This window comes from Amblyomma americanum, chromosome 11 (assembly GCF_052857255.1).
Source record: "Amblyomma americanum isolate KBUSLIRL-KWMA chromosome 11, ASM5285725v1, whole genome shotgun sequence".
Classification (NCBI taxonomy): Eukaryota; Metazoa; Arthropoda; class Arachnida; order Ixodida; family Ixodidae; genus Amblyomma; species Amblyomma americanum.
In genome coordinates, this window is record NC_135507.1 from 113261175 (window position 1) to 113278438 (window position 17264).

The window sequence follows — 17264 nt, forward strand, 5'->3', positions numbered from 1 at the left end:
CGTTTTTTTCACTGTTATCCTCAAGAATGTGTAACCTACTCGCCCGCTCAGCAATAGCATTGGACCACATTTGTCGAAATTTTAAACGTAGTATTCAGGAAGTCGTGTTATCCGGAAACATATTAACCAGGAGAAATATAGTGTAACTCCATGGGACACTCTTAATGTACAGGTTTTTGAGTGTACGAACTGGGAAATCGCATGAACCGAATTAAGTATCAATGACGTTTTACTGTACTCACTGAAAGGCTACCGTGGCAATGCAGAAACAAATTTTTTAATTAGCTCACAAAAACAAATTCGTGCCACTGACGGTGTCACCATACAGTGGCGGTTTTTAGCAGCGGATATGACATCACTTAGAGCGAGCTTGATGATTGGACAAAGAGTAAATTTACTGCAAATTGCGTTAATAACTAGAGACACGTTGTGTCAAGTTTTTGTGTTTTATATTACATTAACAAAACCAACTTGTTTGCTCTAGATAAAAGCACTGTAAATCAAGTAAAACAAAGACACGCCACCACAGGCACTGGCTACTTTTTGCAACGAAGGACTTTGCACCGCTCTGTAAACATCATACGACCAAGCACTAAACACTTATGGCTACTTTCTATGTATCTGAGAGCGGCTTTGCGGAATCGATCCGATCGAGCCATTGCACTCCATAAGCGTTCGTTTCGGTCCCAAGGAAGGATGCGTTCGTTTCACATTTAGCAGGCAGTGCGCATCGTCAGCTTGTGGAGGATCACCGGGCGGTGGCGCCAGATGGCGCCGCGTTCCCGACAACAGCGCGTGCTCCTTGCTCGCCATGGCCAACCAGCGCGCTAGGAGCGACGGACGATTGTTGGCGGTAAGCAGTAGCGGTACGCGTTATGCTAAATGTGTCTGATATCTTGCGCAGGCTGTCACACCGTCGCAGTATCACGCACTCGAGTTCGGATCCATAAGTAAGGGAGCGTCACTGATCAGTGTTCCCTTCTTCGCCATCGACATGACTGTGAAGCATCGCTGGGTCAGCTGGGCGTTCACATGGTTGTTGTAACCATGCAAACGGCACTGCCAGCCTTGGCATGAACGAGTTACAGAGAACAGGCAACCATGGAGTGCAAACTTCCGCCACGTGCTAAGATAGGCTGTTTTGATTGGTCGCACTGGATGTCGTAATTGGGAGAGTGAAATGGGAGTGGGAAGCTGCGCGAAAATAGAGTTGAGGGCAGCATTTTGTTTGCTTGTATTTTGAAAATTCTTCTTTGAATAACTCCCGTTCCTATGCATCGATTCTCGTAATTCTTTTTGAGTCAGCATATGTGTGACATAAAGAATTCATCTGAAGCGTAACCGGCATCCGTTCAAGCGGTGTTTCGCAGCCCCTTTAAGGGGGGACGTGGCTTTGCAGTCCCAAATAATGGCCCAAAAAATTCATTTTTTGACAACTCTTGTACCTACTTGTATGCCTCATGCTGTCCAAAGGTTCATTGCTTAAGTCAACCAAAAAGTACTATAAAAAAATTGCTTCATGAACGTGGTAGCTGTGCAACACAGGCAAACGCTTGAACTATGGGAGTTTTTCTGCATTGTTTTCTGCCTAGATACTCACCTTGCAGAGCAGATATCTTCACTACTTTTTATCTATTTGAACCCCGTTTGTTTTGTAGCACTCCTAGGACCATAGTAAAGGTCAATACATTTTGTTTTTCAAATTTATGAATTTCACATTTTTCGCTGTATATGCATCGCAAAAATTCAAAACCAAAATTTGTGCTTTGCTAAAAAAAACAAACACCAAGAATGTTTTGACCTGTAGCACACCAGTAGGAACGCAATGAATGTTGAACCAACCTTCAGCTACATTTCCTCAACTCTGCAGCCTTTCACAAGATTCAGGCAGAGAATATATATTAGAAGATAATTTTCTGCCAGATCCAGGCTAGATGCCTGGATATGCCTAGAGAGCTGGCCTGAATCGGCATGACCACAAGTGCCCGCATAGATTTCTTCCGGGCAGTTCCGACAGATTCCATTTTCTCTTAGTGCGCCGGATTCGCTCCCTACAGAGCTCTGGGAAGCCATAAGCAACTGCATCAGGCATGGGTGTAAACGTGAAATGCAATCAAGCAGATGAGAGTCCTGGCCTGAATCTGCAAGAGGCAATAAGTACCTCCTGTTGTGTTGCTCACAGCCCCTCCTAAAATGCTCCTCCAGGCAAAACCACAACCTTGTTCATGCTTATATTTTTCAAATGAATGATGCTTGGCAGCAAGTGCATGCTTGGGTGAGGTGCACGCGCCTATTTCGGTCTCAACGAATGAAATGTCTGCGCATCTGCGCCAATGAGAGACTGAAAGAATTAGTTCTCAAATGGATAGATTGATAAGACTGAACCCTTTAACTCGGGCCCCACTGCCATCAGGTGCACAAGCAGCGCCATCTCTCGGCAGAATCATCTTTGTCTGCTTTTGTCCTTCTGTAGCTAATGAGGGATGACGTTGCAGAACCAAATGAAGTTTTAAGCACGATGCAGCTGACGATGTGGAATTTCAATATATTCCAAGTGAAAACGAGAGCTACCCCATCCAAATGTAGTGCCGAACTCGTCACAAATCATCACTTCTGTGAAAAATTCGAGTGAGAAACATTCTGAGAGTTGCTCTTAGTGGCGCAATGTACAATGAAACCCTTAGGTGATCCTCGGCGGATCGTTTCATTGTGTTAGCAGCCAAACGTTCATTACATCTGAGGTTGACACACTAAAGTTCATTATAGCCGAGGAGACACACTTACTTTCGGCATATCCAAAGTTAAAAGTTTGTTAAATCCGAGGCGGCATACTAAGGCTCATTATATCCGAGGCAGTGGCAGGTGTCCCTTTAAGCTGCTGACAGACAGTGGCTGCCATTTCCACTTAAACTGACCCGCCTAATGCTAACAGATTAATAAAGCCTGATGTGCGAACAGAGCCAACCAACGTGGTACTACGGCACACCCACCACAAAAAAGGTGACCACAGTTGGTCTCAACAGGGTAGCGGGGCTCGGCCAAGCAGATGGGACACTGCGCATCCGAGCCGTAGTGCAGATGACGGGGCGCCGACACTGCCATGCTGCCACCTGGCGACGCGGCTGCACCATTGTTGAGCCTCTCACTCGTCAGCTCACGCCGCCGCAGCTCGGCCGGTGATGGGCTGGACAGCTGCCGCAGCTGCTGCCACCTGCCGCCGGCCAAGATCCACGGAGTTGAACAATAGCCAGTTATTGAAGGTTAGCAGACAAAGGTTACCCAAAACCCAGAGAGTGCTTTCTGGTCACTTGGGACATTTGGGCTCCAGAGAATAACTGAAATACCTTTTTTTCCGTTTCGTACTCTTGGCTACATAGTGGGAAATACAGAGCAAATGGCAGAAAGCAATGCACAGAGGCAGGACAAGAAAGAGATGACACACACAGAAGCAAGCTGGCAATCGTCGTGACCCCGACATCGACTCCGTCTCCTTTCCCCAATGTCTTTTCCTTTTTCTCCTCCTCACTCACACCTCTGATTTTGCTGGTTGCCGATTAAATGTTCACTTGTCATGAGCGCTCTGTGTGTTCTGCCCCTACACATTGTTTTCTGCCAAGTTTACAAATCAGCAACAGGCCCAACTCCAGACTGTTATGAAGAACAGAGAATGTGATGGAATTCCTGATGCACAGAAGAGAATCGGTGGCTCCTTTTCACTCATATGCATTGGTTGCAGTGTTACAAATGCTAATTAGAGCCTGTAAGTGCTTTACGACCTCTCAAATGATGTATCATTCGCTTTATTTCTTTTTTACCGGCACCATGAAATGTCAGGTGCGCCTGAGGTGAAGGGAAACTCAAACGTCGTCTATACATGTGCATCCTATGGTGCCTGCCTTTCTTGCAGTCCACCCACAAAGGTCCAAGTCTAAAGGTGGCACAACAAAAAGCCAAGCAATTTTTATTTGAAATATAAATGCTGCAGGGTGCTTAATAAACTAAGAATCTGCAGCATGATGGCTATACACTGTACTGGCTCAGTGGAGCTGGGAAATTAGCTTGCTGGTTCAAAAGTTGTCCCCTTCAACTTTATTCAAGGCTAGCTGCTCTACATGAACTAAAGCAACGAGAAAAATGATTTTGATTAGACCCTCATAACAGTGGGAAGGCTAACTCGAGGCCTTAAGTAACAAAACAGATTTTCCGGATATCAGTCACATGGCCATGATACGCGCTCCTCAGGCTGGTGCTTTAACGGGTGTTACTGAAGGAGGCCGAGATGAGTGACGACATGCTCCCACAAGAGTGGCAACACCAGTTCCCTAAACCAATATCACAAACACATTACGGCAGCTACATTTCCAATCAAATGTTAACCTTCGCTTCCTTGCATACACACACAACGCAAAATAACCGCTACGACAGACGTAGGGGCGATATGACAGCAAGCTTTCCATGCCAGTTCCGCCTTAAATATTCGGAAAAAGGCACGGCTCCAACCACGCCGCGCCGATGGAAACCCGGCTCTCTGTCGCAGGAAATGGACCTCGCTAAATGCGACGGGACTCACCCCGCTGGTTCAGTGATGCTACTCATGGCAGGTATCAATCCGGCTGCCAAGAGCCGACGCGACTTGGGGTGTTGTCTGCAATGCGCGACAGTGGCCTCCGTTTCCTTGCTAACGCGCCCGTGCAGCGGCTGCCCGAGCGACTCGCTAAAAGAACGCGACCCCCCGTTGTAATCACTCGAGCCATGCAACCATCGTATCGGGCCAAAGTGTGAAGTCTCCAGATAGCGCCGAGACAGAGCGGCAACAAATTAAAACGCGAGGCAGTGCGCCAGCGCTGACACGGGGAAAGCAGCTTTTGCCCCGATGGCAGGACATGAAAACGCACCCGGCAAAACCTAGCAATCCGACAACCACAGCAGCGACGACGGGCACGGTGAAGAGGACCTCGTTTCCGACGCCTTCAATTAGGCCCCCAGCAACTTCTTCGCACATGTCCACGCCGACAAAACCATTACAGGGCCTTTACGTAAGGGTGAAGAGACGTGTCTACGATGCAACACAGCAGCGGACAGCCATACAGTTACGCTAGTTACGCTACAACGCGATCAAGGTTGCCGAACACGATGGCAGGCAAAAAAAGCGCTCTTTCTGGCGCAGACAGGCACGAAACAACTTACTGTGCTAGGACCGTTTTTTTTTTTTCTAGCTCCATCATACTGGCACCCCACGCATCTTTTGATTCCGGTGAACTGGTGTGATTGAAGAGACGTTTTCTACAGTACCCAACGCTTTCAGATAATGTTGCACCACAATGGAAGAAAGCGATGACGGCGCGAGGCGGACGGATGGTGCGGTACTGTGCGGGCGGCTTTGACGTCTGGGCTTCGCCCGGCCACGTGACCGGGCAGCCTGCCCGCGGGATTTGAATGGCCTGGAAAGTCCTTCAGGAGGGAATATGTTTGGGCGTTGTTTGTTCTTTACATAGAAAGCACAGCGCGGTAACTACAGGGGACGATGAGAGGGCAGGTCAAGCGCTACGTGTCCTGTCCTCGCCTCATCTACTGTAGTTACCGCGCTATGCTTTCTGTGTAGCTGAAAGTCCGCGAGGCGCGGGCGCGATACCTTTAGCGCTTCGCTATAGGTCTCACTGCGACTTTGTAACGGTTCGCACTAATAATTTCCTATGACAGAAATGTCTGTGACTCGTTCAAAATCAGGTATCTGTTACGTTACCCCAGTAAGAACATCCGCATTGTTTATTTACAAGTTACAGCCGCCGACTATAGACTCGGTAGCTTGCTTTTGTATACTGGTCATAAAAAGGTAGTTAATTGCAATGAAGGGCGCATTCGAATACAACTTCCCTGCAGAGTGGCCTAAATAGCCAAACGCACTCAATGTTTGTACGCCTGGAAGGTGTCCACAGTCATTAAAAGAGCTTACTGCAGCTTGTGAGTACACTTGTGCGCAGCCGAATCAAACGACGAGCCCAGGACTCAATCCTTGTATATTTGCACATATTTAGATCGCTTTTATTTTTTTATTTTTAATTATTCAATCCTCAAAGGTCCAGTGAAGGGGTATCACATGAGGGGTGGGCGTCAAAAACGGCGGTAAAGGTTAAAGATAATTTTCGATGGGAGTCTTAATTGAATTCGTGATGACCGGCTGACAAGGCGATGTGGGCGGGAAGTCGTTCCAGTCCAGGGCTGTGCGTAAGTAAAAACAAAATGATTTCTTAAATTTTCCGGTACGGGCGCGCTTGGTGTAAACGGGGATGGCTGTAGCGGGATAAACGATGCGGTGGACAGATGAGATGTTGTCTGATGGCAAGGTATGAAATAACCTGTGATAGAGGCAGAGGCGTGCTAGTTAACGGCGGGAGGCTTGAGTGTGGAGTACGGGCTGTTTTTCGCTTCGGTGACACTACTTCGATAAGAGTAATTGGAAAAGATGAGTCTAGTTGCGCGATTCTGTATGGACTGAAGCAAATCGGTCAGGTTAATTTGGTGACGGTCGAATATAGACTATGTACGGTGCCTTGAGGAACACCTGACATGACATGGCTGAATGAGTAGGAGTTGGTGGTGACGAACTAAAGAGACGATTGATTAAGAACTACACCTGGGTCTAAGTTAAAGTACGGTGGCTAGGTGATTACGCGTGCTGACCGGCATGGGAAGCTTCATGACAGCAAATCTGGCGCTGCTGCTCTCCGCCTGGCGCTCGGGTGCGGATCGTCTGCTACTCGCCGCGGTTGAATTTCGCTTTTCGCTCACCTAAATTTTGGCTCACAACGTTGCTTTCTTGTGTTGACTATCTCTAGGCACTACCGATGAAGCAGGTATTCACTATTTGGCAATGAAACGCTTAAGGTATAAGAGACAGAAGCTGCTTTATTTTCGTCTGTTTCCTTCAGCTCTAGCGCAGTGCAGTTCGCAACTGATCTGGTGCTTTATAGTAAAAATGAAAAAAAGAAGAGGCTTAAAGCCAGCTTAAAGCCAGCTTAAAACCATCGAGGAAGCGTCCTAAATTTTCATTCTTTTGTGCTGTGGTGTCCCAAATTGTTTAGAAAATACGAGTTGTCCGTCGTCTGGCTAAGTAGGCGCTGCACTCTGCCTTGTCTGTGAATGCAACCTCGAGCAGCATTTCATCGAACGTACGCGACTACACAGCTATGATTGAAGGTAACGGTTTTAGGCTAGCAAAGTCATTTTCTACGTGGCATGCGCAGACGCAATGGGGAGAGCTAGCGCTTTTTGGGGACGGCACTGCCGTTCTAGCTGTGGCCGTGGCCACATGCCAGCCTGCATGAAACTGGAAGCCTCCTACTCCTACCTGCTGCTTCAAATGGACACCTTCGCGACTACTTGCACGTTCGCTCGTTCGGTTAGAGTGGAAAAGCATACAGTCAAGTTTGCGTGACCACTTGACTATTTCTCGCGGCGAGGGGTTTCCAAAGGAATTGAAATTAGGGGGAGGGGGTGAATGTAGAGGAGAAGCGGTAGTCATTTGAATTTGTGTCACTGATGTGTCGAGTAACGTTTAACTATGACTCTAACACTCATGAGAAAGATGAGAAAAATTCCCCGTCGCTTGAAAAAAAGAAATTCGATCGTTAGGAATTTAGGGGGTGCCTTAATTCAGGAAGGCAAGGGTGGCGGCGGGGGTGGTAGGGAAATCACTGCCCACGGCTCAAAGGTTCCATATGAGATCGGATGTGAGCAGCATATATGGCCAGATGACAAATCGCGAGTCAGCAAGCTTCAGTCTATCGCAAGCCTTCATTTCATTCATGCTTATAAGGCCTCTTCCCTGAAAAAAAAAAAACTGTGCGTGACTATAGCGTGAGGAAACATAGCGCTGAGACGCGCGCTTGACTGCATGGACACATACGTACATAGTTATTTCACTACAAGTTCCGATAAACTCTCCTATATGTCCATGATCTACTTTCATTCGCTTCAGTATTGAATTTAAATATAAATTCATGTTCTATCAATCACTTCCAATTCGTCAGATTCCTGTTCACCGTGTAGATGCACTAAGCATGCATTTCCTTAAAATACATGATACTGCAGACATTCTCTGAAGAAAACAAGAAAAGAACTGCCGAAATATGGCGTTTGACCTTCTGCTAAGGCCGAGCTTTATATTACACAGTCAAGGGGAAATTGATACTACAACTGCGGCCAAGCTGAACGAGTAAGATATTCCAAACTCTGCATCTGTGACAATATAATATGCACACGTCTCTGTCTTTTTTCCTTGCGCAGTTTACTCACAATGCAATCGTATATCGCAGTAATATCAATAGTAATAGTGAACTAAATCAGCTTCATATATACATAGAAAGGCCGGAGGAAGCAGGCGCGAACCGGGTTTTCGGTGGCGACGCCACCGCTACGTCATGAAAAAAGGGCGCGCACTTCCCCCGCCGGTCCACACACCTAGTCATCTAGACACCATATTTAAAGAAACCCTGAAATGATTTCGATGGGCATATTCTAGTGCAACACATGTTTAGAGGTGGTCTTTGTGGGTATTCGAGTCAAGTTTAAGAGTTCTGCGTGGACCCTGTAATTTCGAAATAATTTTTACAAATCATCGCTCAAGCAGCTCGCAACCGATTACGGCGACTATTCACCGACCGCGCGTCCTCTACCCGATGACGTCAATGGGCCTTTGCTTGCCTAGTCTGCGAATTTAGCCGTGGAAAATCACTGAATTTAGCCGCCATCTTGAAATCTGAGAGCGGACGCAGAAACGGACGCGAAACGAGCAAATGTAAGTAGTAAGAGCTAACACTTAAAAATTTTCAACTCTTAATCGTATATCGCAGTAATATCAATAGTAATAGTGAACTAAATCAGCTTCATATATACATAGAAAGGCCGGAGGAAGCAGGCGCGAACCGGGTTTTCGGTGGCGACGCCACCGCTACGTCATGAAAAAAGGGCGCGCACTTCCCCCGCCGGTCCACACACCTAGTCATCTAGACACCATATTTAAAGAAACCCTGAAATGATTTCGATGGGCATATTCTAGTGCAACACATGTTTAGAGGTGGTCTTTGTGGGTATTCGAGTCAAGTTTAAGAGTTCTGCGTGGACCCTGTAATTTCGAAATAATTTTTACAAATCATCGCTCAAGCAGCTCGCAACCGATTACGGCGACTATTCACCGACCGCGCGTCCTCTACCCGATGACGTCAATGGGCCTTTGCTTGCCTAGTCTGCGAATTTAGCCGTGGAAAATCACTGAATTTAGCCGCCATCTTGAAATCTGAGAGCGGACGCAGAAACGGACGCGAAACGAGCAAATGTAAGTAGTAAGAGCTAACACTTAAAAATTTTCAACTCTTAAGCATACTTAAAAATTTTCAACTCTTAAGCATACAGTAGACAGGGAACCATGCCCGGGAGAATAACAAAGATTACATCAAGCAGCGAAAAAAAGCTCTTTTATTTGCCTTCTTCTCTGCGTAAAAAGCAGTAGGCACCACATTCAGTATGGAGAAAACGTCTCTTAAAAGTGGTAAAAGCAGCAACCAAGCACGGCATGGAAGTGCGTAGATGATCGAGCCGAAAAATCTGCCCAGCAAACAACGTACCTCCCCAGTTGCGCCCAGAAAGGATGGAATGTCCCAGTCCTAGTAAAACGTTTATCAAACATTTTTCTAGGCCGTAGAGGCAGGACACAGAAACACAAGCAAAAGTTAAGTGTGCCCACTAATGGCCTGGAGACGTTTTTCCGAGGGTGTTAAGCAGAAACAAAAACAAATCATAGCATTTTGGTCCCAGAAAGGTAACTGGGAGAACGTTTTTGGGACCAATGCTTTTCAACGAAAAATACAAATTGACTCCTCGCTTCCTTTTCTCTCTCGTGAGTGCCAAAAACTACGGGGAGAAAAGGTTTTGCTCTTGCACTCGCCGTTTTGAGAGATCAAACAGTTTTGTTCGAACAGCCGAAGGAAGCGCATTTCACCCCGCATCTCTCTCGTGGGCCGTCGGCTCCATGCTGCAGGCAAGCAGGCGACGGCGGTCTGCCTTTTCATCGCACCGCCGGGAGCGGCGGTCACCAACGTGCCAGTTTTCTATAGTGTTTCCAACTTCAGCACGGTGCGGCAGTCCCTGCAGGCATCTCCAACTAGCAGCAGCCCTCGTTGCGCCGCTGTCCAGCAGAGGCGCAGTAATGGCCTCCCATCGCTCGACCGGCTTCCTCGCGGCGCTCGACCGGCTTCCTAGCTGGACGGAAGCCATCTTGCGCGCACGTATTCGCGCAGCCCCTAACCGCTCGCGCGCAAACCCCAGCGCGCGGCAGCTCTTGCTCTCATCACTGGGCTGTCGTGAACTTCGTAGCTTACGGATTCATGGCAGCTTTCCCGCGCACCTCGGCGTGCCCACATAATTCCTTTTGGAACTGATGCAGCAGCGCGGCGCATCGCAAGTGTTTTGCGCAGCTTCGCGGCCCTACACCATAATGGCGCTGTTACAGGCGTCGTTCGCGGCAGCAGATTTGAAGGCAATGGGCGACTCCTAGCGCGCACTCTGCATCCCTCAGCGCCTCCGACGATTGTGGTGTGTTGTTGGTGGCAGCGTGGCCGTCCACTGCGGTCATAGGCGGGAGAGATCTTCGGAAGCCCACCAGATTCTTGCTGCGAGTGCCTATGGATTAACCTGCTCTACCTACATTGCCGTCCTGTCGCAGCGGTATGGTTTGTGTTGTGTTCGCGTCGCTGACTTTCAACCCACCCCCACCTACTTGTGCCTTGATCTCTCGCCTCCCACTCCGTATTGTGTCGCACGCGCGGACTGCTGTACCATGGGTGCGGCGCGCCAGGGCTCCTACCTCAAGACGTACCCCCTTTCCATCCGGCTCCAAGCAGTCTTATCTCCACACTTACTGACAAGAAAATAAAAAGGGGGTGTAACGAGGATGTAAGGCGTATGTTTGAGCGTTCGCTGTGCCGTGAGAAGGCGCAAGATAGAAAGCTGCGTTGAATTCATGTATATAGTTGCAGCATTTTATTGTATCCCCGGGTTTCCGTTGGCAACGTCGTCAAGGTGGGTTGGTTTATGCTCGTTTATTTTCGCCTCGTAGAATTAATTTTTTTCCCTGCTTTGATAACATGCTCAAGCTTACTCCGAGGCTCGTGCGAGAGGCAAAGCCAGAGGGAGGTTTCACCCAGCAGAATATCCGTGACCTTAAACCGCGTATCTGTATCGTACGCCCATGTCGTCTTTTCTTTTGGCACCCAGGTTGCTCTTTACATGCGTTTGCTTTTGCGTCTGCATGCATGCTTTTGTACCCTTTAGAATGTTTGCTTAAGGTGCATCAACTTTCAGTCTGTATTATGTTTTTATTGCTTTATCTTTTCAGATTTCTCTGAGCTAGAGAAAAATTTGGGCATTATTATATGCTGGTGTTGTAGTGCTGCGTACATTGTGTGTTAAATGGTGCATAAATATGCGTCTCCTGTTTGTATTCATTTAAACGCAAAGAGCACATCTAATAAACTGAAATTACATCTGTATTGCGCTGCTATTTCCTGTTATATGGGCGGGATCGGGCGACGTTTTGAATTCATATTTCCTCTGTGTGTAAAATTTTGGCACATTTTATGTTCTTGTGGCGGGAGCAGCGCAGCACGAAACAAATAATAGAGAGGGGGAAATCAACGCTGACTAACAACCAGATTTTGAATCCACGTTCGATCGAATATTTACATCTTGCTCGTGCAATAAGGAAAGAACAGAAGGATGACAAACGCATAAGATGTACACGTGGTAAAAGATTAGGACAACGCACGCAGATAATCAATTTCGCTATCACGAAACGCTATCGAAAGTATGCTGACGCATATACGTGGCTCTTTTGTCGGATGTTGAAGGCTTCTTCAATCTCTTTGGTCCGTTGATCAAAATATGACGTGATGACCATTGTGTTGCTAACCTGCAGGTCACATTCATGCTCTCTGCAATGGTTTGCTAATTCACTGCTGATGGCGCCCTTTAGGGATCCTTTGTGCTCTTGAAGCCGTTCATTCAAACAGCTCCCTGTTTGACTAATGTAGGTGCGTCCGCATGACAGTGGTATTTTACAAACCCTCTTTTCGCATATTTCGCATGTTTTTTTTTCCGGTGCTTTTTCTTTCATTGATTTTTCTTTGCTCGCTGTTGATTTTGGCGCACAGGCTTCTTAATTGGTTGGGTGCCGACATGAGCACTTTTACACAATCTCTTGCGCCTACCTTTTTGAGACTGCGGGAAATGCCAATAATGTAAGGAATGACCGCGTACGGCTCCCTTTATTCTGATGTGGTTGTGACATATTTTCTGCCTCTAAGTGCTTGCAGAATCCCTTCTGCGACACTGGATAGCGGTCTCGTCGGGTAACCTGCTGCTTTCAGCCGACTATTCTGCTACTTTTGCTGAGGACTAGAAGAAGTAGGACTAGAAATAACAAGTGAACTCCCAGAAAACAACGTTATGCGATTTCTTGACTTGACGCTAGCCTTTCTAGGCGCTCACATATGCTGGCGGTACGGACCACGAAACTAGAAGGGACTATACATCTGCGCATTTCAAGATCATCAAGCGGGTGTAGAAAAAAAAAACAGCAATGAGAGCCGCATTGACGAGATCCTGTCACCATAAAGTTCAAGGCAGTTTTGACACCCAGAACCGTCGGCTGAAAGCAGCAGGTTACCCGACGAGACGGCTATCCAGTGTTGCAGAAGGGATTCTGCAAGCACTTAGAGACAGAAAATATGTCACAACCACATCAGAACAAACGAAGCCGTACGCGGTCATTCCTTGCATTAATGGCATTTCCCACTGTCTCAAAAGGGTAGGAGCAAAAGCTGGTGGGAAGACGAAGACGAAGAAGAGAGCTGTGGCTGTTCTGTTGACATGGCTCAGCTACTTACTCTACGCAAGCTAGACCCCTCTATTACAGCAGTTGCAGTAATTACTGATTCTTTATCTTTGTGCTCGTCCGTCGCTGCACATGTTGACGGTCACATTTTAACAACTTTCTTATCCCTACTTCCTCCGCATTTGAGCCTTGTTCATTTAGTATGCGTTCCCGGTCACAGCAGTGTGACAGTAAATGAGATTGCTGATAATCTCGCAAAGGCTTTCCTCAGCGGCCCCGTGTTGCCAATCATCCCGGCTACAGCCTATATTACAGCATCTAGATTTCGGCGACGTGCGTTTTTAAGCACGCAAGATACATCAATTTTAACATCGGCGGATTATGAGCACCTTAAATATTATTGGAACAATAAAATTTGTTGCTCTCGGCAGCTTGAAGTATCACTGACGAGGCTGCGCTGCTGCATCCCCCCTCTAAATTTCTATTTACACAAGTCGGGTTTGGCGCTCTCTCCCCTTTGTGCATTTTGCCGTGAGCCTGAATCTATTGAACATTTTTGGCTGCATTGTCGCCGATTCAACTCTCTGAGAAAAAGGTTGCTGGAGGAGCCCTTGCAGCATCTTGGCCTTAGTTTGAGCAGCCCGCTCTTGCTATCATTTGGCGCCACCACATTTGGGTTCAGCCAAAGATCTGTTTTTACCGCTGTTCGAAATTTCCTGATAGAATCTCACCGACTGCCTTGCTAAGTGTTCCAACCTTTTCTTTTCTATCAATTATTACATTTTGACTAAATCATTAATATTTAATCCCGCTCTTTATTATTATTCTTAAAATTTTAAAATCAAAACACTCATCCCTTTTCTGTTCATGACGAAAAATTCACCTGTGTTGCGCTCCCACGTGCTTTTCCTTTTTGTTAACTGCATTCAGGTGAATAGCCAACCGATTCTTGGCCGATCCCCCAGTGTGGGTATGTGCCATCTTTTGATAGGCTAACAACAACAACAACAACTCAGCTACCCAGGCGGCGGGGCAGTGGATAAGTACCTGGCGGTGTTGCGCTAGCTTGCTAAATTTCTCCTTTTTGTCTGTGCCTGTTTGCTCCTTTTCTGGGGTGATTGGGTGCGGGACGAGAGCTTAATGTCTACTTCTTCTCATGGCCAGGGGTTTTCCCCTTGCTCGGCATCTCTTCCTAAAGACCAGCTCCCAATTGATCTCTTTTTCCGTAGTGGTGTTTCAAGCATTCCGGTCGCTTTAGTGCCTTCCGATGGCGGCGCTATCCGACTGAACAACCCGGAGGCCGTGCAGGCGGCTCTTAGGTCCACATCGCAGCACTTCGTGCTCATTACCGATGTCCGGCAGCTCGGCAGGGGTGATATTTTGTGCAGGTCGCCGGATAAAGACTGTATTGAAGATCTCCTAAAGTGTACGACCTTCGCCAACCACCCGGTGAGCGCATTCATTCCGCCTCATCTAGCATGTTCTAAGGGCTTGGTCCGAGGGGTCGACTCTCGATTGAGCCCTGCGGAAACGCTTGAGAACCTCTCGCCTGCGGGAGTGATTGCTGTCCATCGATGCAGCAGGATGGCTGACGGAGTAAAAATTCCTACGGAGTCCGTCATTGCCACATTTGCAGGAATATTTTGCCCGTCAGAGATTAAGGTGTGGCCATTGGTTTTTCGAGTAGATGCCTTTAACTCTCGGCCCCTTCAGTGTCAAAACTGCTGGCGATTTGGCCACAGCGGCAAAGCCTGCAAATCGGCCTTACGCTGCTGTGCCTGTGGGGAACGTCATTGCAGAGAGGAATGTCCTGAACAGCAAGAGAAATGTTGTTTGTGTAGCGGTGCTCACCCTGCTGGTTCGCCTGACTGTCCTGCACGAGCACAAGAAGTTCAGGTGCTCGAGCTTATAGACAAGCGCAGATGCACGCGGAGAGAGGCTTTTGCCGCAGTCAAGGAGAGAGCCTCAGCCTACTCTAGTGTGGCCGCCAAATGCCCACCCATAATGGATTCTAGTTGGTCCCAGGCTATTACAGCGGCAGTTGAGAAAGCTGTGGCAAATGCAATGGATCGCATTATGGAAACCGTGTCCACGTGCATTTCGCAGGTCATAGCTGCTCAAATGACCAATCTTCTGCAGGCGTCCACCGCTCCGCTCTTGTCTTCTTTGGCTTCGAAAGGTGCCCCTCCTTCTGTAGTAATCGATTCCGCTCCACAGGGCCAAAAACAACGTGAGCAACAAAAGACCTCTCAGGACTCTCCTTCGAATAGCGTTATGGACGCATCCTCTATGGATTGTATGGATATGGAGTCTGATCTCCGCGCCCAGAAACAAAGTGGGTCTCCTCTGAATATTGCAGGTCCATCTTGCCCCCAGTCAAAGACAAAGAAAAGTAACGCAAGTCAAAACGCTAAGACCAGGATTCTAGAAAAGGCAGTCGCGGCTGCGGCACTTCCGCCAAGATAGGGTTCTTAAGTGTACTCCAGTGGAATTGTCGATCTATATTCTGTGGGGGTTCTTACTAAGCCGTCGAGCCTCCTTTGAGGTCTAGGCCGTGAACTCCGAGCTCCCGGTATCGCACACCACGCGCGGCCGTTCTCACGGCGGCGCAGCAGAAATGCGAAATAAACACAGCACGGAACAGGACGCTTTGCCCGGGGCCAAACGTTTATTGGGTTCTCCCAAGTCGCTGGCTGCTTGAATCTTGATCTGCGACCCTTGCCGTCTGGCTTGGTCGTGCGGCTGACGGGGCAAGATGGCGACAACAAAGAGGGAAGAAGCGAGGTAATTACCTGACGTCCTCTCGCTGTCGCGGCTCGCTGAAGTCTCCCAGAGCCAAAGAGACAGAACAGAGAATATTTACAACTATGTACAAGAAAAATCGGGCCACCCTTCAGGCTTCCGCGTTCATTCGCTTCTGGCTTGCTGTTCTCCGTGGACGTCTCGGTCTCGCTCTCCATGAGCGGACCTCGTAGGTTCACCTTCCACAGGTGTACAGATGAAGTGCTCATCAAAAGCGTAGCATGCACGGCAATCATCCCATGCTGCTATTACGCTCATCTCGCTGTCAAGAAAGCATCTTCGCCTTGCTAGCAACTCCGAATTCGGGTCAGGCCTAACGCTGTTCCAAATCCGGGCGGGCATTCCACGAACCGAACTGACTGCCGTCCCTCGTCCCAAGAGCTTGCCACACGTTGGGGCGCCATTGTGGAAATACGAGGGAAACAAAGCCTTTCGCCCCGCCCGCACTCCCACTCCGCGGATGCAGCGTTCCCGCTCGCTAACCGCGGAGGGGTTCGTGCTCGAGGGACAAAGGGAAGGGACGACACAGCGTTAACACTCATATGCTATTTATTACACTTGCAATTAATACACAGAGTGGGCCAGCTAGCTACAAAACATCAACGAGGCATTCCTCGGAAATAGAAGGCTACGTAAGAAGGACTTCCGACTTACCGGCTGGGGCAGGGGCGCGACTTCGGAGGTATCGGCGGCGAACATTTGTATGCGCCGATAATGGCGGCCGGGTTTTCCCGTGCGCGCTGCATTCTTGGGGCAAAGCCATTCCCTAGCATTTGCTGGGGAAGGCGGTCAGAGCGCGCGTTTGCTGCGCTCGCTTCGCTGCCTGGAACCAGAAGTCCAGCGGCAAGGCACAACGGATCCCCGTGCGCCTGCCGCGGAAGGTGACGAGAGCCTGCGGCTCCAACCGCTCACGACGCTGGCCGGATCCCGAAGGGTTCTCTCCGGTTCCGCAGAATTCCGCGTAACCTACGAGGTGGCGCTCCCGTCGCCGTTCCCTTTCCCCCATGAGGGAGACTTCCCTCCTCGCCCAGCCGGGGGCTGTCCGTCCCGACGGCCGACGATGAAGATGGGCCGCATCGAAACGGAGGGGGGAAACAGGTTCTCCACAATTCTCAGCTTCAACAGATTTAGATTGCCTATGCAATCAGCTTCTACCAGATTTAGTTGCTTTACAGGAAACATGGCTAACTTCAAATTTCAATTATCATCTCAAGGATTACCATCCGTTCCGGCTTGACCGGTCATCACGAGAGGGAGGGTTGTTAGTGCTCATATCTACAAAGTTTTGCCACAGGGCATGCATTTCTTTTCAACATGCGGACAATGAATGTGAAATCCTTGCGGTTCACCTCAGTGTCCCAGGTCAACAGCCCTTTACGGTAGCTAATGCATATTTCCCGTCTGGTGTGCGTGACATGGTTTACTCAAAAAAGCGTACAGGCGCTAAAAGACGAAGACAAGCACACTCAAGACAGGACAGGCGTCAGGACAGCGCCTGTACGCTTTTTTGCGTAAACCATGTGAAGCTACAACCAACTAGCTCAAATGAAAGTCTTGTGCGTGACACTCGGCC

General features: G+C 48.5%; 1 protein-coding gene across 3 annotated transcripts in view; it reads right to left on the reverse strand.

Moving 5' to 3' along the window:
- The window catches only part of LOC144110655 (E3 ubiquitin-protein ligase RNF170-like), a 44801-nt gene extending 39459 nt beyond the window's left edge, over positions 1-5342 (reverse strand). The window contains exons 1-2 of one of the 3 annotated variants that reach the window (XM_077643707.1): positions 5188-5342; positions 2991-3211 (exon numbers count right to left, since the gene is read on the reverse strand). In XM_077643707.1, the coding sequence (XP_077499833.1) occupies positions 2991-3211; positions 5188-5225 (259 nt within the window). In that variant the 5' untranslated portion in view covers positions 5226-5342. Of the gene's footprint in view, positions 1-2990; positions 3212-4570; positions 4816-4895; positions 5114-5187 lie in introns of those variants that run through there. The other 2 variants (XM_077643706.1, XM_077643708.1) reach the window with 2 other exon arrangements.
- Between the last annotated feature and the right edge of the window lie 11922 nt (positions 5343-17264).